The following is a 10,615-nucleotide window of genomic DNA, read 5'->3' on the forward strand; positions in this document are numbered from 1 at the left end:
TGACCTGGAGTGAACCCAGGAGTCCTGCTCCCAGTGCTCTGACCCTCCTTGAGCTGAGTGAGAACTGCGGAGCCCTGGCTCCCAGCCCTCCCCACTGTAACGCACCAGCCCCCAGTCCCCTCCCAGAGCTGGGGAGAGAACCCATGTGGGTGAGCTAAGGAATGGATCTCACTGCCATGCCCCCTTGGCTAGTGCCCGCAAATCCGCATAAATCCGCTTTATAGCTGGGAATGCCAGTGCCCACATCCAGTGCTCTTTTTTCCAGGTTGAGATCCACATTTTGTATCCGCCCTGGGCTCTCCCCTTGTGCTGCTTTGTAGCATGGAGCACACGTGGTGCCCAAACCCCACTACCCAAGGCAGAGTATCTGGGTGACAATGTCCGGCTGCCAGAGCCAACCCGAGCGATTCTTGCGCCCTGGGCAGAAATTATAATTGCACCCGTTGGCGGGGGGTGGGGAGTGGAACACTCTCGCCTTGGGGAGAGGGCGCTCGAGGGCCTGGGCAGCCGCTTCCGCCACGCCCCGAGCCCAGCATTCCCCGCAGTCATTTGCATATGCAGCCTCGCCCCCGCTCCTCCCGGCCTAGCAGCACCGCGCGGTGCCCCTCACAATCAGGCGCCCCAGGCTAGGGCCCGGTCAGAGCGTAGCTTGGGCCGGCCTTGCCGGCTGCTTCCACTCACCTGCCGCACCCGGAGTGCCAGTGGTGTTTTCTGTGCCCGCTCCTCTGGCTTTACCCTCACTGGCCCCTGTCTTTGCCGAGCTCATAGCAAGGACGGTTAGGTCGAGAGCAAGGTTGTGTCCATCACCCGTTCCTTTGTCTGCACGGATCCTGGCCTCCCAGCCCTGCCCTGGCGTTTCTCTCCTTGTCTCTTGGGTGTCTGCCGTCCATCTGCCTTGGAGCGCTGCGGAGAGAATGTGGCACAGTCTGTTAGCAGACTCTGTGGTGCTGAGCGCTGGCCGCAGCCCTAGTAGCTCACTGTGACGTTAGAGCTGCAACCACTTTGATAAATTTGCACCAAATCTTGGGCAAAGTGGGCTGGGGGGTGTCTGTGAAAAGCTCTTTCTGTTTGTGCTGTTTGTGGGCATGTGTACTTGAAGACCTGATCACTGACTTGTGTCTGTATTTCAGATGTCAGCCCCTGGGTAGCCCCCACCCAGCAGCTTGTCAGTGTGCCTGAGAAAGGCTGGTCAGAGAGATTGGCCTCGCCAGGGACAATTCAATGGGAGTGTGACAGGGCACCTGCCCTGCACTGGTCTTTTAAGGGCAAAACTCAGGCCCGGAGCAGGGGCTGGAAGCAAAGGCCCAGCTGAGGCGGTTAGGGCTAATGAGTGCCCAGCTGGGGGAGATATAAAGAAGCACAGTTTGCTTTGGAGAGGGAGCGGTGAAGAGCTGGCAGCAGAGGAAGCAGGAGGCTCCCAGGAGGGAGGACCGTATTGGGGCAGCCAGGTAGGGCTAGGAGAGTGCCAGCTAAGGCACTCCCTGGCTGGGGGCCTGAGGCAAGGCCCGGGGCTTGGAGGGTGGTAGCAACGCAGCCCAGGTAAGCAGGGCAACAGATATATCCCAGTGCCGGTGATGAGCGGCCCGTACAGACTGTAGCTTGTCGAGAGATGGGCTAGATGAAGACAGTCAGTGGGTCACTGAGGCACGGTGGGGAGTGCACACCCTGACAGATGGTAGAGAATGTGGGTACTGTAGTCCCCTGCTTCGGTGAAAAGGGAGCTATTGTGCATATGGCAGCCCTGCCCTGCTGTGAGGGAAGAGAGCTATTGTGAGCAAACATTGGCCAGTGGGCCCCAGGATGAGAGCGGGGAACTGGGGAGGGGGGAAAAAAAAAGAATAAGTATTGGAGGGCCTGGGAGGCCCTGCAGGCTAAGCAATGGAAAGGACTGAGCTGACCACTACAAAGGCGGGCCCCTGGACTCCATAGCAAACCAGGCTCCAAGAGCGGGGAGCTAGGGCCAAGACTGAGAACTTGTTTTGCCTGTGGGCACAGGGACCACCTGAAGAGGGTGTGCCCCTACGGGGTGGGAGCCAGGAGGCCCCACCCAGCTAATAGGGATAATGGGAGAGCATCCCCTGTGAAGGCAACAGGGGAGTCACGAATGTGTTGGGCCTGTGGGGAACCTGGTCACATAAAGAGGGGGTGTGTGAGGAGGACCTGCAGAGCCCCGGCTAGCACGGAAGGAAGGGCGAAGCTACAAAGGGTCTGGAAGAGGATGCGGGACCACCAGCCTTCAACAGTAGGGGAAGCCGGAGGGCAAATGGAAGGTGGTTTGGGCGCAGGCAAGATTGATGAATGAGGGAGCTCGGAGCGGAGTCTCTTCAAAGGGTCTTACAGGCAGGGGCAAGGAGGACGCCAGCAACCAGTCAACACCCGCACAGACATTGCGTACGGCCAGGTGATGGCTGCTGACCTCCGTGTGAGACCACAAGATTGGACAAAGATTACCATTCAGGTAAGGTTAGAGGGAAAGCCAGTGACTGCCCTGGTGGATTCTGGGTGCAGCCAGACAATGATTCAAACGGAGCTGGTCCTAGAGTGGGAGGCTGCAGGTGGTAAAGTCTTGATGCAATGCATACACGGAGATGGCAAGGCCTATCCCACAGGGTGGGTCCGTCTGTCAGATGGGACAGAGGAGGTGATCTGCAGGGTAGCACTAGCCCTGAAACTTGTATACCCAGTACTCCTGGGGCAGGACTGGTCGGGTTTCAGACGCATTCTGCATAGCTGGATTGGGCAGGGGCAACTGCTACCAGCAAGGATTGAGGACTCGAAAAGGGGAACATCCCAAGGTCCAGAGAAGGATCATGACCCTGAGAAAACCCTTGCTTCGGAGGAAGTAGGAGGGGAGGAGGACTTCCAACGAGAACAACAGGAAAATCCCTCCTTGACACCTGCCTGGGAACAGGCGGCGGACGGCACAGGGGACCATGGCGCGGGAGCTGCTACCCGCCTGACCCCGCGATTCGAGGTAAGAGCGGACCGATTGTATCAGATTGCGTGGACAGCCGAAGGGCAGACTGAAGTTAACCAGTTGTTGGTTCCCGTATGATACCGGAGGCAAGTATTAGACCTTGCACACGCTAATCCTTGGGCAGGACATTTGGGGCGGGAAAACTCTCCAGCGCATAACTCAAAGATTCTTTTGGCCAGGGATTTATAAGGAGGTCAGAGACTTTTGTGAGTCTTGCCCTGAATGCCAGAGGACGGGTCCGGGAGTGGTGCCAAAAGACCCCTTAGTCCCTCTTTCCGTGGTGGATGTTCCGTTCAACCGGGTGGCTCTAGATTTGGTGGGACCCCTGGAGAGGTCCCGACGAGGACACCAGTATATTTTGGTTATAATTAACTATGCCACCCGGTATCCCGAGGACATCCCACTCAAACACGACAGCATCAACACTGGCAAACAAGTTGGTGCAAGTATTTTCCCGGGTGGGAATCCCAAGGTAGATATTAACAGATCAAGGGACCAATGTGACTTCTAAACGGATGGCAGAACTCTGCCGCCTCTTAAACATTGTCATTACATACCTCAGTTTACCATCCAAAAACAGATGGACTTGTCGAACATTTTAATAGGACCTTAAAAGGGATGTTGTGGCGGTTTGTCAAGCTAGACCCAAAGAACTGGGACCGGTTACTATTGGCACTGTTATTTGCGGTGCGAGAGGTGCCCCAGACCTCAATGGGATTTTCCCTGTTTGAATTACTTTACGGCAGACAGCCCCGGGGAATACTGGACTTATTGCGGGAGACATAGGAGGAACAGGACTGAAGGGTACAGTACCTTATATTTTGGACTTACAACAGAGACTCCGTACAGTAGGGGAGTTGGCTAAAGAGAACCTCCTCCAGGCACAAAATAAGCAGGGCCAATATTATATCCAAGGGGCCAAACCCAGAACGTTTCAACAAGGTGACAGGGTATTGCTGCTTTTACTGGCACTGGACTCAAAATTATTGGCCAAATGGCAAGGTCCCTTCGAGGTCATACTTCTGGTGGGACCAGTTGATTATGAAATCAAGTTATCGGGAAAATGGAAGGACAAGCAAATTTTCCATGTCAATTTACTAAAGCGGAGAGCACGAGAGGGTATGCTTATCACCTTACAGCCACTGGAACCGGAGCTGGGACCCTGGGGAGGTAATAAGAAGGAGCAACACATATTGGGGTGGAGTTGACAGAGGGACAACAAAAAGAGATAAGCTCCCTCCTACGGGAATCCAAACATGTCCTAGCTACACAACCAGGTAAGACCCCTCTGAGGCACCATATCGCGACGACCCCAGGTAAAAAGGTCCGGGATCACATACGGCAACTCCTGCGGAAAATTTGGGAGCCAGTACAGGAAGAGCTGCAATGTATGTTGTAAATGGGGGTGATCAGGGAATCAAGGAGCGAGTGGTGCAGTCCCATCATTTTGGTGCCTAAATCCGATGGCACACTACGGTTTTGCATAGACTTCCGGAAAGTCAACGCAATTTCGTGATTTGATGTGTATCCTATGCCCAGAGTAAATGAACTGCTGGAACGGTTGGGTAAGGCTCACTACATCTCTACGCTCGACCTCACTAAAGGATACTGGCAGATCCCTCTGACACCAGCATCCGAGGACAAGACCGCGTTCGCCGCACCATTTGGCCTGTTCCACTTAATCACAATGCCTTTTGGATTGAATGGGGTGGCAGCGACATTCCAGAGGCTGATGGACAAGGTATTATATGAACATCGTGAGTATGCTGCTGCATATATTGATGACATTGTCATTTTCAGTGAATCATGGCCAGAACACCTGCAACATCTGAAGGTGGTCCTGGGGGCCCTGGCCGATGCCAAGCTCACTGCTAACCCAAGTAAGTGCCACTTTGGGCAAAAGGAAGTATCCTATTTGGGCTACGTGATGGGACAGGGAAAGATAAAACCCCAGGTGGACAAGCCCTGAGAAATTACGAAGCGCCCACCACAAAAAGGCAAGTCCGCCAAGTCCTGGGGCTAGCCGGTTACTATCGGCGATTCATACCTGATTTCGCCACGATTGCTGCACCCTTAACGGACTTAACCCAGAATACACGACCCCAAAGGGTCCAGTGGACCGAGCAGTGCGAGAAAGCGTTCCAAGCATTAAAGCAACGATTGACGCAAGCACCAGTTCTTTACCAACCAGACTTTACAAAACCATTTATAGTATACACGGATGCATCAGACACGGGACTAGGAGCTGTCCTCTTGCAGGAGCAGGAAGGGGAGGAACACCCAATCCTGTATTTAAGCAGGAAATTATTACCATAGGAACGACAATACGCCATGATTGAGAAGGAGGCCCTGGCAGTTAAGTGGGCAGCAGAGACCTTGCGCTATTATCTGCTAGGGGAAGCTTTCATGTTGATAACAGACCATGCACCATTACAATGGATTCAGTCAATGAAGGATACCAACCCTTGTATCATGAGGTGGTATCTGGCGTTACAGCCCTATAAATTTGAGGTTTGCCACAGGCCGAGGAGGGTCCATGACACGAGTAGTTTTTTTGTTGTTGTGTTTGTTGTTTGTTTTTTTTCCTAGGTCCATAGCTGACAAAGAGACTTTGGAAGAGGATAGAGTTCCGGAAAGGGGGGGAGGTGTGATGGGGCATTGTCACCCCGCACTGACAGCGGCGTGGTGACTCTCTGGGGAGCTTGCCAGCCATCACGCCGACTCTGCTACACATGCTCAGAGGCGGCTAGGGCAAACCTGAGGATAGCTAGGGCCCTGAGGGGAAACCAGGTCCAGAGGGAAAGTATACGAGAGGCCCAGAATGGGGGCCAGCAGGGGAAGGGAAGCCCGATCTGAAAGGGAGGGTGTGTGACAGGGTGCCTGCCCTGCACTGGCCCTTTAAGAGCAAAACTCAGGCCCAGAGCAGGGGCTGGAAGCAAAGACCCAGCTGAGGCTGTTAAGGCTAATGAGAGCCCAGCTGGGGGATATATAAAGAAGCAGGCTACGTCTAGACTGCATCCCTTTTTCGTAAAAGGGATGCAAATTAGACGTATCGCAATTGCTAATGATGCGGCGATTTAAATCTCCCCCACTTCATTAGCATAAAAATGGCTGCCGCTTTTTCCGGTTTGGAGCTTTGCCAGAAAAAAGCGCCAATCTAGATGTGGATCTTTCGGAAAATAAAGCCTTTTCCAAAAGATCCCTTATCCCTCTTAAAATAAGCAATTGTGATACATCTAATTTGCACCCCTTTTACGAAAAAGGGATGCAATCTGGATGTAGCCGCACAGTTTGCTTTGGAGAGGGAGCAGTGAAGAGCTGGAAGCAGAGGAAGCAGGAGGCTCCCAGGAGGGAGGACCGTATTGGGCCAGCCAGGCTGGGCTAGGAGAGGGCCAGCTAAGGCACTCCCTGGCTGGGGGCCTGTGACAGACCGGGCCGAGTCTGGGCACAGCTGAGGGCGTCCGCTCAAGACAAATTGCTCAAACTCGGGGCTCCTTACAGCCCCCAGACTGGTGACCTTCCCAAACAGGCCACAAACCAGTCCCATAGAGCACTTCAGCTGCCTGCCTGAAGCCTCACGAGCAAAACCCCTCCGACACCCCAGCAATATCCGTGTCCCAGATGGCCACAGGCCTCATACACTGGGGGGGGGGAGGGTCTTAGAACCCAACCCCACCTACCCCGAACAAGTTCTGTCCGGTTCCAAGAAACCAGCCACAAATCCCTGGCCAATTTACCCTCTGGATCTTACCCACAAATCACACTGAGCAAATCCTTTAGCATCTAACATCTAAAGGTTTGTTACTACAATAAAGAAAAGCATGAGAGTAAGGTTGCTAAAGGATAGTACATTACATGCATCAAATCTCCCAGTTCTCGATGCAGGCTCTAGCAGAGATGTTACAGCTGCTGGCTTAAAAGTCCTTGTTGCGCATCCTAGGACTGTAGCTTGTCTGGAGATGGGCTAGATGAAGACAGTCAGTGGGTCACTGAAGCAGGGTGGGGAGCGCACACCCTGACAGGGAGGCACCAACAGCACCGAATGCAAACCTTCCATTTGGACTGTGGGCTCTGGTCTCCACCTGTAAAGGCCAGAGCCAGGCATGGACAGTGACTGCCTCGTGTGACAAGCTCCATCTTGGGACATACACAAGAGCAATGGGCTCTGGCTGCAGCTCCAGCCCTGGGGGAGGGTCTCCCAGTGCAATGGAATAAACAGAGGCACTGACTCTTTCACAGCGATGTCCCTTTCCCACAATATACACCATTGAAATTACTGTTTACAGTGAATTAAAGTTAAGTAACAGGAAGAGCAAAATTTTCAGCCACTCGCTCTCAGACTCTAAAAACCCCGACTTTCCTAAATGAAACAGCTGGAAAGGGCCCTTGTTTGCTGAGCAGGATCAAGTTTTCCGTTCAGCTCCTGTGGGTGTTTAATCTCTGCCTGGGGAAAGGCCTGTCTGGCCCCTCAGGCTGAGGGGCTGCAATAACCATGTTCTATGGCTAGGCCTGACAAACAGGAAACAGATTATTCTAGAGTAGTTGGCCACTTAGCTCCCACCATGGAGCTGCTACCTAGCAACGGGCATGGCCAGCGCAGCTAGGTGTCTGACACCGGTCTGGAGGGCAAAGGCGAAGGGGCGTGTGAAAGCTAGAATACCACAGGCATGAGTCACGAGAGAGGAAATGGGATTGTTCAAGTAAAGAGCAGGAAGGGTGATGGGATTTGTAGCGAAAGCTTCTACAAACAGAATAGGAGCCATCGAAGCAAACAAACGAGTTAGGCCCAAGTTAAAAACAGGAGAACAATGAAGTAGGGCTCAAGCACAGCACATGACAGGCAAGAGCTGAAAGGAAACTAAACAAAGATTCTTGTGCAAAAGGTGAAATGAAAGGGTGGGGAGAAAAGTGCATGTGGCCTCTCTCCCTGCTCTGTACAATCTCTGGATAGATTCAGCTCTTGCAGGCAGGAGACCAGTCTCTGACATGTCTAAAGTACATGGTGCTATAAAACCCTGCCCACTAAAACTAGCAGCTAAAGATTCTTTTCTATTTCCCCACCTCCTCTGATGAGGTACCCACGAAAGTTCATGATCCTAGACCAGGGATGGGCAATAATTTTTGACAAGAGGCCAGGACGCTTCTGTGCTTCTCCACTCACAGACTGATTGGTCTGGGGGTGGGAAAGTGTGCAAAGTCCCCCCTCCCCTCCCAGAGAACTGACTGCTATTGTGAACGGCTAGGTACCTGTGCCCCTGGTAGTGGGAGGAAACTGAGTGCTCCCTGCTGCTGCCTACTGGTCAGTCAGGGCCTACCTGGGGAGGGGGAGCATGTGAAGTCTCATGCTCCCTGACCCTGCCCTGCTGAGTCAACTACTACAGAGCAGCAGTGTGTGGTTGACTGAGTGCTGAGCCCCTTGCAGGGCGGAAGGAGCACCCCCTCGCTCCTTGCAGCATGGGGGCAGGGCAGAAGGGGACTTTGCGCGCTTCCCCTGCTCCAGGCCAATCAGGGCCTGGGGATTGGGGGGGGGGAGAAATGCATGAAGTCTCCTTCTGCCCTGGAAGGGGCTCAGCACTCAAAGTCAACCACACACTGCTGCTCTGTAGTAGTTGACTCAGCAGGGCAGGGTCAGGGAACAAGAGACTTCACATGCTCCCCCTCATCAGGTAGGTCCTGACTGACCAGTAGGCAGCAGCAGGGAGCACTCAGTTTCCTCCCATCTGCGGAAGTGGGTCTGGCCCACGAAAGCTCATCATCTAATAAACCATCTTGTTAGTCTTTAAAGTGCTACATAGTCCTGTCTTTTGTTTCACTCCCACTACCAGGGGCACAAGTAGTGGCAGAGCAGCTCTGCCTCGGGCTTCCTGTAGTCAGCCGCCGGTCAGTTTCAACAGCGGCTGAATCTGGACACCAGTTCCGACTTACATGCAAATTCAACTTAAGAACAAACCTACAGTCCCTATCTTGTATGTAACCCAGGGACTGCCTGTACTGTCAAACAGCATCTGTCCCCACACACAGAGAGGAGGCTTCCAGCAAATGGTGTAACAGTAACACTGCCCAACTCATACAAGGAATCTTCAGAAAAATCATCAGACACTTGTTTGGATTGGAGCCATCAAAATCTGCAAGAGCTGCCTGCCCTTAGAGATGATTTTCAAGAAATGAGCATACAGGAACACAGAGTTGGAAAACATTGTGTAATGGATCCAAAGCAAAACTAAAACTAGAACTGCCCAAGGAATGACCCAGCACTAGCTAGCAGGAAATGCGTTTTATCGCAGGGGGAGGCACTTGCGTTTTATCGCAGGGGTAGAAACTTGGTGGCTCAAGAAGCATATCTGACCATTGATGAAAATGCAAGAGACCAAACCCTTACAGCATTTCACAGAGTTCAACATTAACCTTTCCCAGCCAATTCAACTCCGACTGCTCTGTGAAGCGTGGACACCAGCCATTCTACCGGGCTACGTCTAGACTGGCCCCTTCTCCGGAAGAGGCATGCTAATTTCTAACTTTGGAATAGGGAAATCCGCGGGGGATTTAAATATCTCCCGTGGGATTTAAATAAACATGGCCGCCGCTTTTTTTCCGGCTTGGGGAAAAGCCGGAAAAAAGCGTCTAGTCTGGCGCAATCCTCCGGAATAAAGCCCTTTTCCAGAGGATCTCTTATTCCTACCTGAAGCAATAGAAGCAAGACACGAGACATCATTCCTCCACTCTACTCTGAGCTATTTAGGCCTCAGCTGAAGTATTGTGTCCAGTTCTGGATGCCACCTCTCAGGAAAGACTTGGAAATTGGAGAGTGTGACGAGGTGGGCCCCCCCCTTTCCCTGGAAACGGGCCCACCCCGCACTGACCCGGCAATAGCGCTGTCCCTGTTAGGGAGGCACAGACAGACAAGGCCGGTCTGTGAGCCGTGCAGCGCTGCCCTGCACGTAACGGCTCGCACGGACGACCGCGTTGCTAGGCAACGCAATCCGGCGTCCCGGGACAAGATGGCGGCCAGAAGTGACGGGGCGGGGGAGGGTACCTGGGGGAAGTGACGTCAGACGCCAGGGGAAACTGGCCCGGGGAATATAAAGTATGGGGTTGTGGATACAAGGGGGAGAGGGGTAGGGAGAGCAGGGGAGAAAGGGGGAGAGCAAGGGAGTTGGAGAAGGGGAGTGCGAAGGAGGGGTGGACGAGCGGGCTGAGAAGAGAGAGAGGAAGACTGGGAGGGGGAAGCTACAGAAATAGGTAAATTAGGGCAGGGTGGAAGCAGCCCAGGGCAGGGCACGGAGCCGGCGCACCGGCGGTTTAGGGCATAGCCCCTCCGGTGGGACAGGTCAGGCTGACTCTGTCCTTAGGGCCCTGGGCTGGGGTCTGGGAGTGAGGCCCCCCACCCTGCCAACCCGCGACCCAGTCCTCCCGTTGCGGGAATTAAGCAAGGAACTTACCACCAGCGCGTGCGGCAACTAACTAACTCAAAGGGGGGGGACGGGTGAAACCCCCACAGAGAGGATCCAGAGAAGAACAGCAAAAACTGATGGAAGATCTAGAAAACATGTTGGCTGTGTCTAGACTTGTCAGCTGCCTACACTGTCTGCTTGAATTTCCACAAGAACACTGACGATCACATGTAAGAAATCAGTACTT

General features: G+C 53.5%; 1 protein-coding gene across 1 annotated transcript in view; it reads right to left on the minus strand.

The window, feature by feature from the left end:
• LOC142818204 (uncharacterized) overlaps positions 1-10,394 on the minus strand; it is a 48,296-nt gene extending 37,902 nt beyond the window's left edge. The window contains exons 1-2 of the mRNA XM_075908273.1: positions 9,657-10,394; positions 682-903 (exon numbers count right to left, since the gene is read on the minus strand). Coding sequence (XP_075764388.1) covers positions 682-766 — 85 coding nt within the window. The 5' untranslated portion in view covers positions 767-903; positions 9,657-10,394. The remainder of the gene's footprint in view (positions 1-681; positions 904-9,656) is intronic.
• Between the last annotated feature and the right edge of the window lie 221 nt (positions 10,395-10,615).

This window comes from Pelodiscus sinensis, chromosome 24, assembly GCF_049634645.1.
Source record: "Pelodiscus sinensis isolate JC-2024 chromosome 24, ASM4963464v1, whole genome shotgun sequence".
Classification (NCBI taxonomy): domain Eukaryota; kingdom Metazoa; phylum Chordata; order Testudines; family Trionychidae; genus Pelodiscus; species Pelodiscus sinensis.